The 23,653-nt window shown below is 35.0% G+C and overlaps 1 protein-coding gene across 1 annotated transcript in view; it reads right to left on the minus strand.

The window, feature by feature from the left end:
• WDR70 (WD repeat domain 70) overlaps window positions 1-23,653 on the minus strand; it is a 328,253-nt gene that overhangs the window by 298,877 nt on the left and 5,723 nt on the right. Inside the window, exons 4-5 of the mRNA XM_027863563.1 lie at window positions 16,063-16,183; window positions 4,051-4,243 (exon numbers count right to left, since the gene is read on the minus strand). Coding sequence (XP_027719364.1) covers window positions 4,051-4,243; window positions 16,063-16,183 — 314 coding nt within the window. The remainder of the gene's footprint in view (window positions 1-4,050; window positions 4,244-16,062; window positions 16,184-23,653) is intronic.

The raw sequence follows: 23,653 nt of genomic DNA on the forward strand, positions 1-23,653 counted from the left end.
GAGAGACCAGATGATTAAAAAGATCATGAATCAGAGAAAGAGGGTCTAACAGAAAAAGACATTGTATAATGAAGAGAGTAAGAGAAATCCTTTTGGAAAAGGGATGGGGTAGCTAGGTAGCCCAGTGCACAGACTATCGGCCCTTTGAGTCAGGAGGACCTGAGTTCAAATCTGGCCTCGGACACATAACACTCACTAGCTGTGTGACTCTGAGCAACTAACTTAACCAAATGCCTCATATTAAAAAAAAAAATTACTGATAAATTAAAATAAATAAATAAAAGGGACACAAAAAATGAACAAAAAACTAATGAACAGGACTAGCTGAAGGGGAGGAGAGGAAGGGAGAATCTACTTGACTGAGAGGGAAAAAAGAGAGGGAAGAAATATATACCCAGAAAAAAGCAAGGGAGAGGAACTAGCAAACCCTAAAAAGAAAAGGTAACCAATAAGAAAAGGATCTAGGGGAGGGTAAGAGAACCAGGAAGAACAGAGCCATGTTAAAAAGAAATTAAAGCAAATGAAGGACCATCATACTGTGTTAACAGTAGAGGAGGAGAAAAAATCATAATTAAAAAAACAATTTGAGAGACAGATGGAGGAAAATATAAACCTAACTCATAACTTTAAATATGAAAGGAATAAATCATTTTACTGAACACTTGGATAAGAAAATAAAACTACAATCTCTTGCTTACAAAAAATACATTTAAAAAAATAAAAGACTTACACATACTAAAACTGAAGGGATGGAAAAAATTTTGCTATGCATCAAGTGAATCCAAAAATGCGAGAGTTGACATCATGCTATCAGACAAAGTAAAAACATTCAAAAAAAAAAAAAATGATTAACAAGGAAACTATTCTATGCCAAAAGAACAAACAAACAACAAATCGATATCAGTAATGAATTTATATGCTCCAAATGCTGCAGCATCCAAATTTATAAATCTGAACTTCAAGAATACATAGACAGCACACAATAGTGACAGGAGACTTCAATATCCCTCTATCAGTTTTTGATAAGTCTAACAGAAAAAAAAAAGAGAAAACATGGAAATAAATTTCCAGAAAACCACCTAGTATTTATTAAAAACCAGAGAGATAGATCAATGGAACATTCTAGATAAGGGAGAATCTGAAACAACAGAACTCAATAACTCAATGTTTGATAAAAATGAAAACCATAAATCACCTAGAAAAAACTCTATTTGATGAAAACTGCTAGGAAAACTAGAAAGCAACCCGACAGAAATTAGGCTTAGATGAATATCTTACACCACATTCCACAATACATTCTAAATGGATATGCAACCTTAATATTAAAGATCAAACTATTAAAAGAGAATCAGATCATATACCTCTCACAACTTTGGGTAGGAGATGTATTTTTTTTTTTTGCTGAGGCAATCAGGGTTAAGTGACTTGCCCAGGGTCACACAGCTACTAAGTGCCAAGTATGTGAGGTCACATTTGAACTCAGGTCCTCCTGACTCCAAGTCCAGAGCTCTACCTACTGTGCCACTTAGCTGCCCCAGAGATGTATTCTTAGTCACTAATAATAAGAGAAATTTAAATTAAAACAACCCTTTAATTTTGTCTCATACCCTGCAAATTGGTAAAAATGACCAAAAATATGGCAATAGTTGAGGGATTGTGGAAAAACAGGCACATTAATATGTTATTGATGGAGGGGGCAATTAGCTGGCACAGTGGATAAAGCTCAGGCCTTGGAGTCAGGAAGACCTGAATGCAAATCCAGCCTCAGACACTTGACCTTACTAGGTGTGTGATCCTGGGCAAGTCACTTAACCTTCACTGCATTACCCAAAAAAAATTATATATATACGTGTGTGTGTGCGTGCGTGCATATGTGTGTGTGTGTAATTGATGGAGCTGTGAAATTTGGAAAGCAATTTGAATGTTGTGAACAACCAAAGACTCCATTGCTGGGTTTATACCCCAAGAAAACCAATGATATCAAGAAAGTCCCCAAATAGCCCAAAATATTTATAACAGCACTTTTTGTGGTAGCTAAGAATTGTGAACAAAGCAGCTGCCTATTAATTGGAGAATGGCTTAACAAACTGTGGTACATGAATGTATTGTACTGTGCTGTAGGAAATGATATGTGTAATAAATATAGAGAAGCACAGGGAGATCTAAATGAACTATTTTAGAGTAAAGTAGAGACAAGAAAACAATATACATAGCAACAATGTAAAGGGAGAGAACTACACACCAAAAAAATCAAAAGTAAATGTAACAAAATTATAAATATCAAGAAGGACTTGAATGAAGAAACTGAGAAGAAGAGGTCAATCCTAACCCACCTCTTCAAGGAAGTGGAAGGTCCACAGGTGTTACACATTGCACATTTTTTCAGAGTTTTTCAATATATCGATTATATGTGCTGACTTTTTCTTCCTCTCTACAAAAATAGTATTTGTTTTATGGAATGGCTTTCTGGGAAGGGAAGAAGGAGAGATAGTTGGGATAACTATGATGATGTAAGAAACAAAAAATATCAATAAAAACTTGTTTTTTTTAAAAAAAGGTATGTTTCAAACCAGGTCCCCATATCATTCTGCAATTTCACCAGTGTCTAGAATTTTCAGTGAAATTTTACCCCAAACCACAGAAAAACAATTCATTCACATCTGAGACAATCACATTAATTTGAAAAGAAATAACAACACTGTGCAGTATAGGTAGCTAGGCAGTTCCCTAGTCACCACCATACTAGGCAGCTGATGCCATCGTGGATAGAATTTTGGGTCTGGAGTCAGGAACACCTGAGTTCAAATCCAGTCTCAGATACAGAAAGCTATGGGACCCTAAGCAAATGGAGATAATAATAGTACCTACCTCACACGGTTGTTAGGAGGATCAGTTGATATATTTGTAAAAGAGCTTAGCACAGTGTCTAGCACAAAGGTGGAGAACCTACAGCTTCGAGGCCACATGTGACCCTCTAGGTCCTCAAATGCAGCCCTTTGACTGAATCCAAACTTCACAGAACAAATCCCTTTAATAAAAGGATTTGTTCTGTAAAATTTGTTCTGTAAAACTTGGACTCAGTCAAAGGGCCACACTTCAGGACCTAAAGGGCCACACGTGACCTCACAGTCACAGGTTCCCCACCCCGGTCTACAGCATAGTAGCTGCTACATAAATGCTTATTTCTTTCCCCTGCCCTTCCCATAACTGTTCCAGTCCCAACTCGACTCCAATCTTTGCTGTACTTGAGGGGCAAAAAAAAGGGGGGAGAAAGAGAATGGTCCCAGGGGAACAGGACCCTCTGGCCAGCAGACTTGATTGTGCTCAGAGCCTTTCCAGAGTATTCTCCAAGATGCTCAATAAAGACAATCTGTGTCACAATCTGAGGTTATAAACCAATGCCCTATTGCAATCAATATATGCTCCTTCATTCTTTTATTCCCTTTTGTTGTTGGTGTTTTAATTACCAAATTACAGACCTAAAATTTAAAAAGACTTTAGAGATCATCTAGTCCAACCCCTTCACTTTACACATAAGGAAACCGAGGTCCAGAGAAGGAAAACAAATTGCCATGAGTTACAAAAAAAGAAGTAGCAGAGTGGGGATTAAAACTCTGATCTCTAGATTCCAAATCCAAGGTGTTTCTTGAAAGGAAAAAAAAATCTATCTTGTCTTTGCATAGTGCCTGGCACATTGGAGGCAATCAATAAATGTTAAAGACTTACTGATTAAAATTGAGGGTTGGGCACTAGACCTAAAACAACTTGTCCAGCTTTGTCTTACACTATGTTCTCAAGTTTATTGTACAAAGCCAGGTGGGAAGTTGTATAGAAATGCTTCACGTTCAGAAATGTCTAACTACAGAGAAGAATCACAAATAGTAATCTGTAATGTAGTAATCAGAAACAGGTTTTTTATGTTATTGTTTTTTTTTTTGTTCCACTTTTTTAGAACAGCACCTTGAGTACTTAACACATATAGAAATAATCAAGTAAGTGATATAAATAGTTTAGTGTATGTGTACTATATATCAAAACAGTAACACTTACAATTTCATCTTGCATTTCATCATCATCACCATCATCATCATCAGCATCATCACTGTCCTGGTATCCAGGTGGCAGTGGTGGACCTATGAGTTCATCTGTATCTTCGGATTGTACTTGGGTGGTTCGGGGTAGCAAAGGAGGTCCAATTAATTCTTCATCAGAACTATCTTCACTTCCACTGCTCTCTGTGTCACTAAAAATAGAGAAAATTAATTTTTTTTAACACTCAACCCTACGTATCTTTTCAATCTTCTTACATTTAACTCCTCTCTATTTAATTTTACAACCCAACAAGGGCTTTCTGCCTGAGATAGTTGGAATATCTTGTGTGAACTGAGTTGTTTAGATGCTGTCTCCCCTATCAGAATGTGGGCTTCCTTACAGCAGGGACCATGTTTTTGCCTTTATTTGTATTTCAAGTGTCTGGTCTAGTTCTTGAAACATAGTAAAGAATTAATAGATGTTTGTTGATTGACTAATTCTCTGCTACTGTTTAAGAAAGCATTCACAAGATGTGTAAAATCTCTCATTCAATTTTTTTAAAACTGGATTTTTTACATTACTGTTAAATACATAATTCCAATATTATTCTTTCAAGTTTTATTTTATCTCAACTACTCAAATAACTGAATTTTCTGATTTTCTCACTCAAACTATCTCAAACTCACTCAAAATCTGATGACATCAGATATAAATCAGAGGCACAGGTACAGGCTGGGGAAAGCATATTACAGAAGTACCAGTACCTCCATATCACTGGAAAAGATCAACAGGAACATATTAGGCTAAAGAATCTTCACCCTGTTTAAATGGACATCCTTCAATTTTCTTTGTCTTATATTCACTACACCTGTAAAATGAGCCAAATCCTGCTTGAAAGCCGAGTATGTGAAACAGTAATAAGAAAAACTCAATTATTATCCCCAAAATATTTAAATACATATTTGAACTAGATATCAATTCCATGGTTGCCGTTCCTCACACAGCACACTCCACTCACTATCTCTTACGCTGTTGTACTGGTCGTTCCTGTGTATAAAATGAACCCCTTCCTTGCCTTCCTCTTAGATTTCCATTTCCTTCAAAACTAAGTTCAATGACACCTTTTACAAGAAGCCTTCCCCAATTGCCTACTCCACTCCCACCCCAACTGTTAGCGTCTAACACCTCTAAAATGACTCAGTATTTATTTTGCATATACTTGTATCCCCACCAACGGATTGTGAACTAAGGGCAGAGACTATTTCATTTTGGGTTTTATAAGCCCAGCACCTATAATACTGGTGTTTAATAAATGTTTGCTGATCAGTTGGTATATTTGCTGGATTGAGTGCACTATGCAGTTTTCTAAAATTTCAAAACCATTATGCAGTCTAACGCTTTAAACTATCATTTTTTATCTAAAAATAATTATAAGTTTCTTGTTTTCATTTGTGAGAATCATTCTGGATTTTATTTCTTGGTACCTGACAATTCAATGTGGTAAAAAATAAACACTGTACTGTCTTGTAAAAAACATTAATTAGTATTCTAACTTGTTTTCTCTTGTAGTGGTATGAAATATGGGTTTTTAAATCATAGCCTTTCTCATATGAACCCCTTATAAGATCACACATTTTCAGGAGGGCTGTTATTTAATGAGATAATCCATAATTAGAAAAGATTTTTTTTCTAAGAAAAGTTAATTAGCCCATAAAGAAATTGAACCTGAAGTTCCTGCTCTACTCAAATACATGAATTATTATGCCTAAAAATCTATTAGTCATACCTCTGAAAGGCTCAAAGCTGATTTCAGGGCTGATAAAAGGGAACTAATATTCAGGAAAAAAAATCGTTGCAAAGGACTTTAGGACTTCTAGCTCCATTTTTTACCTTTAAACTTTGATATTCAGAAGCCAAAAATAAAAATTGTTCTCAAATAGTAGTCTTTGGTATTCAGGGGGGAAAAAAGTCCACAATGAATCAAAACTGTTCCTTGCTGCAAAAAGAGATGCATTCCATTTTTCAAATATGTTTTGATGTAACATGATACAAGGATATCAGAAATGTTATTGACTAGATTAGAAAATATAACTTCCAGGTACTTAATTTTTTCCCAGACTGGCTACCATTAAAAATAGCAGCCTAAAAGAAGAAAAAGTCATTGCTTTCTAGAATTTTTTAATATCCAATTTGAAAATTCCTACTTCAGAATAGCTTATCACATCCATTCAATCTTTAAGTGATCTTCTGGTTCAAAGAATCCAAAAATATCACAGATGGATGGATGGATGGATGGATAGATAGATAAATAATCACAACCTAGCTAATTTAACTTATACACATAAAATACAATGGTAGGTAAATAATTTGGGGAAAGTCATAATTATGATCTGGTTTCATTTTGTGATAGCAATAGTCCTGAGTCTTGGCCTCTACTGAAAAGATTGACTCAAAATATCTGACCCTTTCCAGATGAAACAAATGAGCTGGACTCCCCACCTTTAGTTAGCTCTGCCAGTTCATTTATGCCATATATATTTCATTTGCCATCTTCTATGATATTTTTAATTCTACAGCTTTTAAGAATAGATATTACTATAATGGGTAAGGGGGGGATGGGAGGGAAAGGAAAGCTATTGAAAATGTTCTCACATAATCAGGGTACACAAGTAGATATTTATATAAACAAGGAGGAGGGGTTGGGGGAGTGGTATTGGCTGACATTTGAACCTCACTGTCTTCTGAACTGGTCAAAAGAATACACACTCACATACATACGGTAGGAGACAGAAATATATTTCACTCAACAGGGAAAAAGGAGGGAAATAGAAGGAAGAGGGGATTGGGGGAACATACAAAAATATTTATAGCTCTTTTTTAGGTGGCAAAGAATGTGAATCTGAGGGGGTGTTCATAAATTGGAGAATGGATAAACAAACTATAGTATACATACACACATATCTATATCTATATATCTATATATCTATATATATATACGTACATATATATATATCTATATATACACATGTATATATACCAGAAATGGAATACTATTGTGCTTAACTCTTATCAGAATTATATATATATAGATATACATATATATCTATATATATTTGTGTGTGTGTATATGTGTGTGTATATATATAGATATAAACATACACACATATATATGAATGGAATGGAATACTATTGTGCTTAACTCTTATCAGAATTATATATATATATATGTGTGTGTGTATATGTGTGTATATATAGATATATATAGATATAAACATATACACATATATATATGAATGGAATGTAATACCATTGTGCTTAACTCTTATCAGCATAATAACCAACCAGGATTCCTGAGGACTAATGATGAAATATGGTACCTGACAGAGAGGTGAAGGATTAAGAGTGCAGAATGAGACAAATTTTTTTTTGGGCATGGACAATGTGGAAGTTTGTTTTGGTTGACTACATGTTCATAATACCTCTTACTTTTCTTGTGTTCTCAATTGGGGGGAAGGGGTGGAAGGGTAAGAAAGCAGATTGTAGCTGATTAAAACAATGCAATATTTTTTAAAAATTTATGATGAGCCTACCAAGATAGAAAAGTAGAACAAAGTCAAGAAACTAGGTAGTTCCCTAGCTCCCCTCAACAAAAACTGGGAAGGAAGAAAAGGATAGCTCTTAAAAAAAAAACGTTCTTCCATCACTATCAACAGATGCATTGTTGCAGGGATGAGGACCAAGTAATAAAGTGATTGGCAGGCCCATGCGCTGCCTGGAGAGGAAGTATGGAGGAACGGAAAGAGAATGATGAGCTACTGAGCATTTTGTCCCAGATTAGGCTGTATGAACAGAGTTAGGAAAACTATCCAAGCTTCCTCTGTATCTGCTGTGTTCTCTGTACTTGCATCCTTTCCTACTCCCAACTAGGGATGAAGAGGAGAAAATAGGAAACCCTGGAGCTTGGAGCCAAATTAACTACAAAACTGCAATTCTAAGTTCCAGGTTATAAAAGGATAAGCAAGTACAACTGAAGAGAAAAATTAGGAGACTAACAAAAAGACTGCAACAATAGTCCTAGCAATGAAATAAACAGTCTTAAGCATCCAGCCATAACCACAACCACCAGTTTCCCCCTCACCCCCTTTAGCCCTTTTTCTAAACCCCTAACTGGGACTTGAGAATACAGACTGGAGCACAGTAGATAGAGCACCAGTCCTGGATTCAGGAGGACCTGAGTTCAAATCCGACCTCAGACACATAACACTTACTAGCTGTGTGACCCTGGGCAAGTCACTTAACCCCACTGCCCAACCAAAAAAAAAAAAAAGGAAGAAAGAGAATACAGACTGGAGTATTCCCCTCCTATCACCTTCTCCAATGCAGAAGGTAGGGGAAGGAAGGGAAAAAGGTGGGGTGGTGTTCCCTCTTATAGTCAAGTTCATCTGCTGTTTAAGATATTTTTTAAAAGAAAAAAAACACTATCAAAATAGTAAGGAAGTAAAGGAGCTCATCTAAAAGATAATGAAAAAACATCAACTAAAAGTTAACTAGCTACACTGTGTAAGAGAAGAGAAAGGACAAAAAAACTCAAATGGAAAAGAAGGTGATCTGTACCAGAAATAATGGAAAGCATTTAAAAATACAAAATTAATTAGATAACAAGCACAATAAGGGACTTAAAGGAAAATTCTATTGGTAGATGGGAAAAGAATGAACAAAAAAATTAATTTAGATTGTTTGGGATCTTGCATGGAGTTAAAAAGGAAAAGACCTAAAGCTCTGTAATACAACTAACAATTAGAATAAATATTCAGAATAGACAATATCACAGGTAACACATCACCTTCTCAAGTAGAAATAATTCACTGGAACAAAGGTTGGAGAAATACAAAATGCAGACCTCTCAGATCAATAATTATTAAATTTCAAAATAATGAAGAAAAAGAATTTTTAGTGCATCCAAAAAGAAAAATCACATATCATAAAGTACCAATTAAAATCTTCCTATATACTTCAATAGTAACACAAGCAAGAGAGTAAAATTGGTCAAAAAGTATGCATACCAAAACAGTGGGATATATTAGAAAATTTTAGTTCACACAATAGTTAACATTTTTTGAAGGCAAAAAAATTTCAAAAACCAAAAAGTTCTCAAAGAATAAATTTATAAAAATCCAAATTTATAAAAATAAAAGGATAACTACACTCAAGGAAAAACTTCATATCAGTGGAGAAATAAGTACTCAATGAAAATAACTGGATCATTTAAGCCTGAAGCTAAGTCTACAAATTAAGGCATTAAGACATTGTAAAAGAAACAGAAATAAATTAGGTTTTGAGATTTTTTTAATGTGAATTAAAACTTTAAAAAGAAAAGAGTTAAATATATATTTAGGTTAATAAATTTGAAAACATTTCAAATTGACAACAAAAAACTGGACAAAGAAAGGAGCCAGCTATGCTGAAAGCAAACATCCTTTATTTTTTTTTTTAAAGCTACAAGAAATAAGTTACTCATTTAAAAGGCCAAAAAAGTTTCTTCTTTAAACATTTTTATTAGTAGAAACTTTAGAAAAATAAGGCATTTCACTCCCTCTAAACATTTATAATGAAAAAATTAAAAAGCTAGAAAAGAAATCAAATTTAACACATAAAATGTGAATTAACGGAATTCTCCAATTTAAAAGACGAGTTATGGAATTAATTAAAAATTGTAAAACAAAATCCATTAATATGCTACTTACATGAAACATTTAATGGATCAAAAGATATATACAAATGGAAACAAAATCGAACTATATTAGTCTAAACTATATCACACAACTGTAAGCTCAAAAAATACAGCAGTATCAGTATTATCTGACAAACCAGAAAAGATTGAGAAAGACAGATAAAGATATTATATAATGTTGGAAGGAGAATTAAAGGATGAATATAATAGAACATTTAATCTTTATGTAGCAAATACACTACCCAAACGGGGCCCTCCGATCAAAATGCACTCTCCTAACCTCTACCTCATCGAATCCCTGTTCTTCCAAGACTCAGCAGCTTAAGTACAACCCTCTACATAAAGTTTTTCTTGATCTTCCTAACTACTAATGTTATCTCTTCATAAGCTACCTTGTAATTATTCCTTATTTTGTATTTATTTTGCACATATTTTAATATATTTATATTTGTTCATACATATTTATTTCCCACACAGAATGGAACTGACTTTTGTCTCACTTCACTGTATCCCACTGTACCGAGCAGGATGCCTGTCTATAAGGAAGCACCTAACAAATCCTTTTTGGCTGACTGAAAGCATGTGCCAGCTGAATTCATAAAAGAAAGGCGACAAATAGGTGAAAAATATAACAATAAGAACAATTATCAGAATATGATAAATCAAGTAAAAATACTGTGCAAATAAAGGAAGAAACTATAAACACTGAGAACTCTATCCACCAGGGCAAACAACAATTAAATCTAAGATTCAGTAGATAAATTCTAGGGAATTGTCTAAGGCACATGGAGGTTTAATGATTTGCCTAGTTAGTAAAGACCAGAGACAACATGTGAACACAAATCTACTGACTCCAAAGTAACTCATTTGTAACCCTGAGAGTTGACTTGGGGCAATGAGAGATTAAGTGACTTTCCCACAATCACACAGCAATAAAAAGCATCAGGGACAGGACCTGAACAGAGGTTTTCCTGACTCTAAGGTCAAACTTTTATCCATCTACCCTTAGACTCTTCTGATAAAAAAGATTAACATCTGAGTAAGATGTTAAGTACCAGTTAGAATGAGAGAACTAAACATAGGCAAGTATAGCAAAACTCCTACAAAAGCTGTGCACACGCTTAGGTGTGAGGAAACACTGAGTAAGTTCACAACAGCTGGAATTATGCATGCCATATTTTTACACTACAAGTCAGATATACATAACAATACTACAAATAAAACAGACAAAGCTAAAGAAACATCAATTAAACAATAACTGAATTAAAGAAGAAAATGGAAAAACTTTTTTTTTAGTAGTAAAGATTTTATTCTCAAATCCTAAGAGTTACATCACTTTTGTGGGTTTATTTAAATAGATTAATTAGAGCTTCTTGGCTCACAGCTTCCAAATTCAAACATGATAGAAAAAAATTAACTGTGTTCTGTATTTTTTTTAATCAAAGTTAACCCTATTTTTTAAATAGTCATTTATCAAAATCTACAAACTACAGCCAAAGAAATTCTTAGACCAAATGTGTAGGATTCATAATATTGAAATGAACTGTTAAAATGATTCATAAAAATAATTATCATCTATAATGATAAGAGTGAAAAAGAAGCAACATATAGTCTGCACTTGACAAAATTATAAAATAGCATAAACAGTCTTTAAGGAAAGTAGAAAAGGAGGTAATATGAAAACAAAAATAGGTAAAAATTAAAAATACAGCAACCGGATGAGGTGTTTTTCCTTAAAAGGCAATAACTTTAACAAACCATTAGCTAACTCATCAAAAAAAAAATCACCATAAGTAAAAATGAAAAAGGTGATCATAACAAATACAAAGATAAACTATGACTACTATCTGGGAATGACACATTCTAAAAGAAAATTTGAGAACTTAAATGAAATATTTCCAAAAACATAAACTACCATAACAGGTACCACAACAAATGCACCTGCTTCCAAAAAAGAAATAAAGTTAAGTCAGAGAGTTACCCTTCCAAAAACAATGGACCCAGATGACTTCTTACTTAAATTTTCTCAAACCTTTGAAGAACAAGTAAGTCTTTGAGATAATCATTTTAACAACTGGCAAAGGGAAGAGATCAGGAGATTCAGGATTCAAACTTGTCTGAATCCAGTGCTCTTTCTATTAAACTATACTCTTTATCTATCCAGAGATATAAGAAGGATAGAGAGACAGGCAGACTAAAAGACCAAAAGAAAGAACTGCATCAAAATTTATTGTCATTCTAAATAAGTAAAAGAAAAAAAGTGTTCAGCAGGTTGACAAACAGGTCAAAACTACAGCACGTATGTCAATAACAGAAGGCTATCCTCTAACCCTATAAAATGTAGGGAAGTTGTCAGATCTGTGAGCTCAGGAGGATAACTCCCATTGTAGAAATATCTCTTCACTAATGTAGATTCTTAACTCATCTGTAACTTAAATTTTTAGAGTTGCCTGGAGCACCAAAAAGTTGAAACCTGCCCACGACCACAGTTGGCAAAAGTTAAGAGGGAAAAGCATGAAGACTTGCATGAAGTGATGCAGAGTGAAGCAAGCTCACAAAGAAAACAATATACACAATAACTACAACAATGCAAATAGAAAAACTAAAAAAAATGGAAAATTAATTCTACAAAATTATAAAGAAATAGTGACCCCAAAGGAGAGCTATTTGAAGATACTTCCCCCTTGCAGAAATGTGAGGTCAGTGGGTGGAGTACACTGCATATATTTTCAGACTTTCTGGATGTACTATTTCTTTATTCTCTAGCCTTTTTTTCTTTTCTTTAAAAAAAAAATACTCTTATATGGGATAGCTCTCTGGGAAGAGAGAAGGGAGAAGAGGAGGAGTAATGGGACAAATTTAGGTGGGAAAAAAACCAATGTTAGCAAAGAAATGTATTTTCAAAGAAAGATATAGTACTGAGATATAAACAAAAATGACCAATATATATATAAATATATAATGAAAACAATTATAAGTATTTATATGGTATGCCAAAAAAAACCCAAAAAAACAAAAAACCCAGTAGTCATGAAAAGACATGGTTTTAATTGCAGCACTGCTACCAATAAGCTGTATGACCTTCCCTTGTGGAACTTCAGTATTCTCATCTATAAAATTAAGAAGTTGAACTAGAAGTTTTCTAAGATCCCTATTGGCTCCAAAATTCTTTATCATTCCATAAGTTAATAATGGGAAAAGGAATTAGTATTTAATAAACATAGTTGGGGTACTATGGAAAAAAAATATTTTTTAATCTATACCTCACACTGCAATATATCTCAAATATATTATAAATTTTGAAAACTAATCTATTACTAGAAGCCAACAACAAAAAAAATAATTATCCCAGATACAGAGAAGATAAATTCCATTATTAATAAAGAAAAGAAAATTACAAACAAAGATAAACACATAGAATTTTAATATTTTAAAAATAAACATAACAAAATCTAACACAATAAAGCAAAAGCAACAAAATAAGAAAAATGTTTATGACACAAAAACAATAAAATTTTTTTATCAAAAATAACTTTGTGGAGAGGAATAGAGACCTACACTCAGAAATGTGGGGAAGTTCTACTACGGAAACTCCTTCCACCAGTGAAGATACAGGGAATCATCTTTAACTTGCCTATGGCCACTGAGCCTGTGTGGGAGATGTAAGCGTTTGGACCCAGCTCTTCCTGAGCTCAAGGCCAGCCCTCTATCTATCACCATGCTGCCTCTTCAAAAGAAACATACCATACAAATACCCAGATTTCACTCTGAAAAATAGGTTTAAGAAAATGAACAAACATTTTAAACACAAGGCAATAAAAACATCAAATTATCACATAAAGAGGTAGAAATGTAAACATCTTTAAAGTATTATTTATTATACAACTATTAAAGTAGAAAAAAAATCCATTTTTGCCTGGGAAGTCAGAGTAGAGATGAAGAGTGTGGAGAAAAGGGAAGGAAGGGAGGAAATGGAAGAAGCATTTAGTAAGCAGCTACTATATGCTAAGTGTATCATAAATATCTCATCTGATCCTCACAACAACACTATGAGGTAGATGCTGGCTATTATTATCTCTATTTGACTGTCAAGGAAACTGAAGCAAACAAATTAAGCAACTTGCCCAGGGTCACACAGCGAGTAAGTGTCTGAGGCCAGATGTGAATTCAGCCACATTTGATCCTCACAATGACCATAAAAGATAGATACTACAGGCATTTTTATCGCCATTTTATACACAAAGAAATTGAGATTCAGGGAGGTCAAAAGATTCATGGTCACAAAGCTAATATGCTATGCATAATACAGAATCAAACCATCTCACCACAAAATCTTAGGACTGATCCCTAGAGGGCAGAAGAAAATATAATGAGAATACTAGTGACATGAAGCATTATGAGAAGTAGGGGAAAGTAAAGCTTCCAACTGGGTAGAGAGGAGTAAATAAACTGGACCTATCAGGACAAGTCAGATTTCAAAATGCAGAGAACATCCCCTCCATGGGAAAAGGCAGAATCAAAGTGACAGAGGCAGAAAAGGGTGGGATGTTTACCACGGACAGTTCATGGTCAAGCTTGGCTAAAACCAAGCTTGTATAAAACCAACTAAAAGAAGGAGGAAGACATCAAACTGAAAGGTCCTTAAATGACAAGTTAAGAATTTGGGCTTTTATTTGCCAAAAAATAGGGCACTCATTGAAGAGCAATGACATAGTTAGATTTATGCAAAAGGAAAATTAATATGGCTACAGCAGGAAAGATTGATTATAGGCAAGGGTGAGGAAGACCAATTAGGAGGCTACCTCAATAGTCTATTGGGCAGTAATGAGAGCCTCTAGTAAAATGGTGACCAGGAAATCAGAAAAGATGAAGCAGATTTGAGAGAGAATGCCAATGTACAACCAATAGGAATTGGTAATTAATGTCCTCTCGCACCAGCTCCCACATTCAAAGGTAAAACTCAGATGTCTATCATAAGCGACCTGAAAATATGGAAATGATTGATCAAAAGCAAAATAATCAATTTTCCTATTCCCCAGGTTCTGGGAATCATTTTCTCTACCACATGATATCTCAAAAAGATATCCGTTAACTAATTCAATCTAAGGACTCTCAATGTTTCCCTAAACAAAAATACATTTTTCCAGAATTTTTAAGAAATCATTTTACAAGTCTCCATTAAGGGAAATTGTTTTTTTAAGTTTAGAAAGAAAACAATCACCTTGTTGATTCTCCAGAAGACTGATGTAGTAATGCTTCCTACCATGCCTCATCCAAAATATGGTAGACTTGCATAATTCATAAGATGGCATTGCAATCATTTCCCTGGGAAAACTAAAAACTAAAAAAATACTGTCTCCTTGTTTTTCTCTTTTGCTATATCCAACTGGAGCTTATGAATGTGTTGTTTTAAAAAAAAAATTCTCTTTTTGCATCTTTGAGATCAATTTCCAAGTTCCAATTATTTGATGTAAAATCAAAATGCCAATCAGGATTTTAAGACACCTAAATAATCTATCCCCCAGCCTCAACAAAGGAATACAAATATGAGATATTTATACAATAGGACATTACTCCCTTGGTGGTTTGTTCACATGTTCACAAACTGTCAATTTTTTTGCATTATTAAGCTTTCCCTCTAATTGAGAGACTAATTTTTTTGTGTGTCTAGTAAAGTTTACAGGCCCCTTCTCAAAATAATGGCTTTAAATGCATTAAATTAAATATATATATAAAAATATAAATATAAAAATATAAAAGAATACCAAGGAAACTATGTCCTTAATTACATATATAGCCTTATCAGCTATTCCCTCCCCATCTTTATCTTCCTTAAATCAGTAAATTTTAACAAGATGTCTACTTTTTATTATTTTCCACTACCTATTTCAAATTAGCAAAAAGAGTACCATAAATATAAATTTTCTGAAAAAGAAACAAAAGAATATACAGATACTGAGAAAATTAACTAGACAAAAAAAATGTGAAATAACAGATTTCTTGCTAAATCTGTAATAATGCACTCTGTGTTGAAAATGCATAAATATACTACATTTGGACAAGGAAAACTCAAATTGTTTAGAATATAACAGATATAATTTCTCATGGCCTTAGACTTACAGATGTATACTTTGAATTTGTCTAAAAGTAAGAAAAATGTGCAAGTTTTTGTTCTTTTTGATAATCAGGTTTAAATTTGCCTTTTGATCACCAAAACAATAACAGCAATATTATGACAATGTATTAAATAATTAGACAACTGAAAATGTTGCATAATTCCTTCTTAGAAAACTAGGCACCTGTAAGCTGATACAGAAGGATGTTTGGTCAAACTTGAGCCTGAAGGTATTGATTCATTATCTTCATGTTGCCTTCTTAATTCTCTCTCTTTCTGCAGTTCTTCCTCTTTCTCTCTGGCTTCTGAAATGGAAGAAAAAACAGAATTCATACTCAGGCTTCAAAGATTTCAGTATTAAAAAAACAGGAAATACAGTATTTTTCTTAAAATTAACATGCACCCCAAATACTAATAAACAAATAAGGCAAATTTCCAAATAAAGTTCTAAAATTTAAACTACTAACATTTTAATTAAAAAGAAAATTCCATACCATGCCCTCTAACAAAATGAAAAAGAACACAATTGCTTTAAGGCCATTGTACACCTAGGAAAGTTCTGAATATACACATGCACATTGGTAATCAATGTGAACATAATTCTAATTCCACACATCTAGCTTTGCCATCACTTCACATGGGATTTTATACATTCCCTTCTATTGTTTTTGTCTCTGATGTGTTTCACTATACTAATAAACAATAATTTATTCAGCTACTCCCCATCATTAACAACAATAGCTGACATCTATCAGAGTACTTTATATGCTATTTCACTTGAAATAACAGTAAGACTCAGGTGCTATAGCCAGTATTATCCCCATATGATGAAAACATGGAAACTGTGGACCAGAGAGAATCCAAATCAGGTCTCCCCAACTCCAAGTCCTGCACTCATTCCACTATGCAATGTTGTCTCTCATAAGTAAAATAGGCCTGAACATTTTGAGGATAGGATCTTTCTTCCTTTTAATGACATCTTTAGGACACAGTCCAAGCAACATGATTACTGGGTAAAACAGTATGATCAGTTATATAACTTTTATTGTGTGTTGTTTTCAATAAAGTTTATGAGAGTGTCAAGTTTCACAAACCACTTAATGGTGTCCCTACGGGTCAGGCAATATAGGATTTTAACTTTTTCTGCTAAATTGTATGAAAGATGATGAGATAAAATTGTACAAAGGTCAACTAATTAGGTACTGTTGTAAATCACCAAATCAACAACGCAAAGAGAGCAACTGCAATTTTTATTGTGCTCAGAGCACAGACTATGCTGATTGTATATAGTAATGAGTTCAGAGCACCCTTATAAAGAAAGTGAATACATAAACAGCACAAGAAAATGGAATTTAACACAACAAAGAGGGAAAGATAAAGGCATACATCTGAAACAAGTAATAGAAGGGAAAAATAAAGACATCTGCCCCCAGAAACAGCTGATCACTGGAACTGTGGTTTATATCCCAAACTTGATTGTTGCAAGCGGTATGATCTAGGTTCTAGCAACAATGTCCAGAAGCTCAAAACAGACACTGAGGCAGCCTCCTCTTCTTGTCATAGTGGCAGACAGAAGTCTGAGCCAATTTCTTTTCCATCACAGTCGTTTTCTTATCACAGTGGCAACAAGAAACCTGAGCCACAGTTTCTTTCCCATCAGTGTCTTTCTTTTATCCGTCCCCGAATTCAGTCCCAGATTATACATATGGTTACTCTAGAACCATATACTTATACAATCTAGCAATTTCTTCTCAGGATACACTCTTACATGTTTATTGGTAGGAATTTCCAAAGGCATGTAAACATGTAAATCATTGGGAAACATTGTATATTAGAGCAAAGCAAAATTAATACAGTAACTATAATTAGTATCATAAAGCACAGGGTTTTCAAAACTTCCTTAATCCAGCCTAAATCTAGCAACCAAGCCCAAATGTCCCATTGAGATATCCCTTCACATTTAATGTGTTCTAATTCTGATTGCAACTTTCCAATTCAGTTCACATGGCAGACAGCATTGGGTGTTTGATCAGATACAAAAGTGTAGCATGCAGTCCCTACTAAGGTATTTAATTTAATTAAGGTATTATTTAACCCCCACTAAGCTACCTCTTTAACTAGCTAGTAAAGAATCAAGGGCAGGGCATCAAGATGGAGCAGTGGATAGAGCACCGCCCTGGAGTCAAAAGGACCTGAGTTCAAATCTGGCCTTAGATACAATACTCACTAGCTGTCTGACTCTGGGCAAGTCACTTAATCCCAACTGCCTCATTAAAAAAAAATTCAAAAAAGAAAAAAGAATCAAGGGCTATGAGATTCAAAAATGCTAACTGTCTAACTTTAGTCATATTAGTAATGATTTGGCAGTGCTGATAGATTCATTCATGAATCTTTTAACAAAGCATCAATAAATCCAATAATCAACAAATGCCAATGTGATTAACTTATCCCATAATGAGGAAAGAACCCTCTGATGTAAGATTCTCCCATAGCCTGGATGTCACTAAGATAATTTAATTGAGTGACAGGGGACCTCAGTTTCCAGATCCACCCTTTGGAAGTGTGGGTTATATGTGAATGCCAAGTATGATTACTCCCCAGATAGCAGAGTCTACCTATTGAGGGAGGTAATGTAAACTATTGCCCTATGCCTATATACCCAAAAAAGACCATAGGTCAAACAGCCCATCTGGAGTATCTATCAGGTTAGGTGGTTTTCTGGCTATTCATTAAAATTTCCCACAACATTTCCAGGGTTCTATTGGCAAAAGTCTCTCCATGCAGGGACTACTCGAGATTCATTTGATTAATTATACTCAGCAAGTGTACCCTAGTGAAGTCCCATTTCCAGAGCAAACACTACCTCTGATGTAATGGTAATGTAGGAAGTATAATTGTAAATGGTGATATTCCAGTCCTTAGGAATAGCACTAGCCAGCTCCCCTATCATCAAGAGCAGGGCAATCATAGGGGTGACTCCCTTAGCGTGGGGTGGAAACATTCATACACACTCAACAGTTTGCTTCAGTTACCGGGGCCACTTTACGCAATAATCTCAAATAGGAATTTGAGTACCAGTCTTCATCTTTAGCTGATAGAAGCTCTATAGATGGGCTCTTAGTGGGGTGAGGGGCTGGTTAAGGTTGTTACAGGAACTGGAAGAGCTGGAGAGGGATATCATCAGGGTTTTACATGAATTATTATTGCTGAGATGCCCAGTGATCACTGGACTATTTGAACACCAGGAAATGAGGGGAAAGGCACACCTGCTCAGATGGGCTATTAATGCCAACTATAATTTCAGGTGAATCACAACAAAGGGAAGGGCATTGATACTGAACCTTAACTCTAAAATCTCATAATCTAATATGACTATATTTCCACAAACTCTGCCAATACAATGATAATGGTTACCAGGACTCCAAGAAACAGAAGCGGTTCTCCCCTAACCACCAAGCAGAAAGCAAAAACAAAAACCAAGAAAAAAAAACCAAAAAAAACCAAAACTCTCAATTTTTATTAGATCAGGCCTTGGTTACAGTTCACATGAGAAAATTTAAGCTTTCATGCCAGCTAAAGGGCAGGCCTTACACTCATCTGCTTCTAGATTACCATTTCTGGAAGGTATGCCTGTGTTGTTCCCTCAAAGTCCAAAGTGATCTGCTTCCACAAGTCCAGTGTCCTGTTTAAGGACCTCAGTATCTTTTCCTCCTATGGGATCCTTTTTAACTCTAGTGTAGAGGAACAAGGTTTCCTTTCCCTTGACCATGATTGATGCTGGGGTAGTCAAAAGCACCAGGAAGGTACCTCTTAACTTGGATTCCAGTGGATCCTTGTGCTAGGTCTGTACAAAGACTGGTCATATGGTAGGATTCAGTGGGCAGGGACATCCAAAGGTACTGGTTGTCCCAAAGCTACATACCTGTGAAGGAAGGATAACTGGTACTGCAAAGGCCTCCTCCTCCTCCTCCTCATTCCCTCTTCCCACCGCCCCTCCCACCCACCTCAGTCCCTCAGTGAAGAAACAGGAGCAAGGAAGAGAGAAGATAATGACAAAAGAAGTCTGCCAAAAATGATTCTGAATGATAAAAACTTCAGTTTTGCCCATGGGGAGGTCCTAAGAGAAAATAATGTTAATGGAAGGTCAAATGGCCATTTTAATCCTGTATGTTGGCAGATATCGGCTAGTTTGTTGTTGTTGTTTTGCGGGAGGTAGGAGGCAATTGGAGTTAAGTGACTTGACCGAGATCACATAGCTAGTAAGTATCTGAAGCAGGATTTGAACTGAGGTCCTCCTGACTCCAGGGCCAGTGCTCTATGTGCCACCTACCTGCCCCTAGTTTGGTTTTAATTGACTCATTCATTCTCTCTACTTGTTCTGAAGACTGTGGATGATGAGGTGTGTATTATTTTTATTGCGTCCCTATTATCTGGGTAAATCTTTGAATAATGTTACCAGTGAAGAAAGTCTCCTGCTTGTTTTCAATAATTAAGGATAGACTGAATGGGGAATGATTTTTTTTTAAGGTCTTTTATCACCACCTCAGCTACAGCCCTATGGCTTAGAAATTTTTCAGGCCAAGTGTTGAGTTGATCTATCAGGACCAAAAGATGTCTATATCCCTTGCATTTGGACATATTTGCAAAATTTATCTGAAGTTATGAAAAAAGGGTAAATACCCAGGGGCAACCTCCTGGGAGACCAGAAGATTTCACCCTTTGATTGTGCTGAACCCACACCAAGCACAATCCACTCATTTAACCTCTTGAAATACTCTAGGAGCAAACCATATGAGAATGTATGACAATGTACCAAAAATAATAGCTTAATAGCAAAATGTTTAAAACAATTTAGGGGCCTAACAACTGAGGAATGACTGAACTGTGGTATATGAATAGAATGGAACATTTTACCATAAGAAACAAAGAACTTAAAGAATTCCGAGAAATGTAATGAAGTCTGATGAATATACTGGGAAATAGAATTGTTCTGGAATTATAGAAATTCCGGAATGTTCTCACGGGAATGTTAGATTATTGAGAAGTAAATGATTTGTCAAAACAAAACATTTTAATTTTTTTAAAATAAATTAATCAGGATGATTCTCCTTTTATCAATATTCTTTCTCACAGCCCCACTTGCCTATCTCTTTTTTTCCCTAGATATTTTTTAATGACCATAGCTAGTTCTAGAGTAGCCTGTCAGTATTTTGGTTGGTATAACACTAAATCTCTAAATTAATTTTGGAAGCATTAACATTTTGTTCAACTTTATGACATTCGGGGGACATTTTTCCATTTGTCCAGTTTTCCTTCAACAATGATCAAAATTATTCTTAAAACCTTTATGTCACTTTTATGTCTAAATAGTTAATATATTTTCATATCAGTACAAATGGAATTTCCATTTCAATTAGTTTTTCTTGATATTTCTTGGTGGTATATATTAAAAAACTATTTTTTGTCAACTTCTAATATGTTACTTTAATTAAAACACTTATTAACTTAAATAAGCAAATGAATTTTCAATATATAAAATCACATTACCTACAAATGGATATATTTTTATTTCTTCACTAACCCTTATTACTTTTTTCATGAATTAATATTATTGCCAACATTTCTAATACTATATAAAACAGAAGGCAGAGCCAAGACAATGAAATAATAAAAAGAAATACAGTGACCTCCCCTCAAAAAATTCCTCTAAAAAGAACAAAAAAATGCACCAGACTGAATCTGACAGGGAAATCCAAGAAAAAAATCATGAGTAATCTGTCTAGCACAAGCCAACACTGAGACAGAAGAGAGGTCTATGGACACTGGGGACAGGATCCACACACAAGCAGGTGGACAGAGCAGGGTAAAGTTGTGCATCAAGGTAAGAGACACTAGAGACCAACAGGGCCCCAAGACATCCTGCAAGGATTTGGAACAGGTGTCAATGGGCAGCTTTGTCACTCACTAGTCAATTCTAGGTCATAAATCCAGAGTGGATGAGAAAGGGATCTGTACCGCATTCTGACATGAGGAGCAGTTGCCAACCATAGCCAGTGTACAGAGCAAGAAGAAAGTTCAGAGCAAGAAGCAGTGGTCTGGCTCAGATTCAGGATCAGAGCAGGGACTTAGCTCCAACTTCAAGCCCAAACTGAAGCCTGCAAAGAATAACCAGGGCAGGAACTGAAGACTAAAGAGCAGCCTACAGTTCTGTCATTCTAAATCAACAGAGCTTTCCAATTGGTTGAAAGTGGTTGGCACAGGAGCCATCTACTATTGCTCAGAATGAAACCCAGATCCAGACCTTGCAAATCTTAGACAGAGGTCGAGGGGAAAATCAGACTTTGTCCTGGATCACACCACTTTGTGATCACTGAAAACATGCAGGTTTCCAAGCCTAAGCTGTCCCTGAGAGAGTGGAGTATCACAATACTCAATACCCCATGAAAGCAGCAACAGGACCAGTCCAGACCTTCCCTTCACAAGTGCCACAGAGCCAAGTCTTAACAAAGCCTGAAGCAATAAAGTAGGACAAAGGATTTGAAGAATGAGCAAATAAAAGAAGACTCTATCATGGTGACAGAGATGCTCAAGACACAAACCCAAAAGGAGAAAATTATTACAAAACATTTATAAGGAAAGCTTCAAGGAAAAAAAAACAGCTTGACAAAAAAATCAAGTAAAAATTCCTGGAAAAGATGAAGCAAGGTTTTTTTTTTTCCCTTAAAGAGTTTAGGAGGCAGCTAGGTGGCGCAGTGGATATACCACCAGCCCTGAAGTCAGGAGGACCTGAGTTCAAATCTGACCTCAGACCAAACACTTGACACTTACTAACTGTGTGACCCTGGGCAAGTCACTTAACCCCAATTGCCTAAAAAAAAAAAAAAGTTTAAAAAAATTATAAATGAAATGAGATCTCTTGAGGAAAAAAATTTAAAAGAAATGAGGGCTATGGAAGAACTGAAAAGGGAATTAACAGCTTGGCACAACAGGTATAAAACCTTGCCCAAACAAAAAGCTCCCTGAAAACCAGAATGGAAAAAATAGAAGCTAATGACTCCATAAGACAAGAACATGAAAAACAAAGTCAAAAGACTGTCAAAAGTGGATGAAAGTGAAAAAAACCATAGTAAAAACAACTGACCTGGAAAACAGATTGAGCGAAAAAAATTTAAGGATCATTGGACCACTTGAAAGCCATGTTAAAAAAAAAAACTGCCTTGACATATTATTTCAAGAAATCTTAAAAGAGAACTGCCCAGATCTCTCAGATCCAGAGGGCAAATAGATACAGAAAGAATTCAGTGGTCACCTTCTGACAGAAACCCCAAAATCAAAACTCAAAGACATTACAGCCAAAATCCAGATCTTCCAGATCAAAGGAAAAATACTAGGAGCAGGCAAAAAGAAAAAATTCAAGTGCTGAGGAGCCAGTCAGACTCGTGCACGATTTAGCAGTCACCACCACAGAGTAACAGAGACCTTGGTCTACAATATTCTAGAAGGAAAAGATAAAGGTTTACAGCATAGTGTGCTGGTAAATGTTTAATAATCAGCTCTCTAGGGGAAAAAATGTATATATGACATATTTTTAAGTTTAATCTACATTAGTAACATCTTCCTCATCACCTTCTTAAGTCTAAACAATCAAGAAAACAATAAATCAAGTACTCATTTGTAGCATTTGCCAATTTCAGAGGTGTAAGTGCTTACACTGAAAACTTCACAGTTGGTTTTCATGAGAAGATATGAGCTGACTCTAGCACAGCTATGACTTA

The sequence above is a fragment of the Vombatus ursinus genome, unplaced genomic scaffold (assembly GCF_900497805.2).
Source record: "Vombatus ursinus unplaced genomic scaffold, bare-nosed wombat genome assembly UNPS02014772.1, whole genome shotgun sequence".
NCBI lineage: Eukaryota > Metazoa > Chordata > Mammalia > Diprotodontia > Vombatidae > Vombatus > Vombatus ursinus.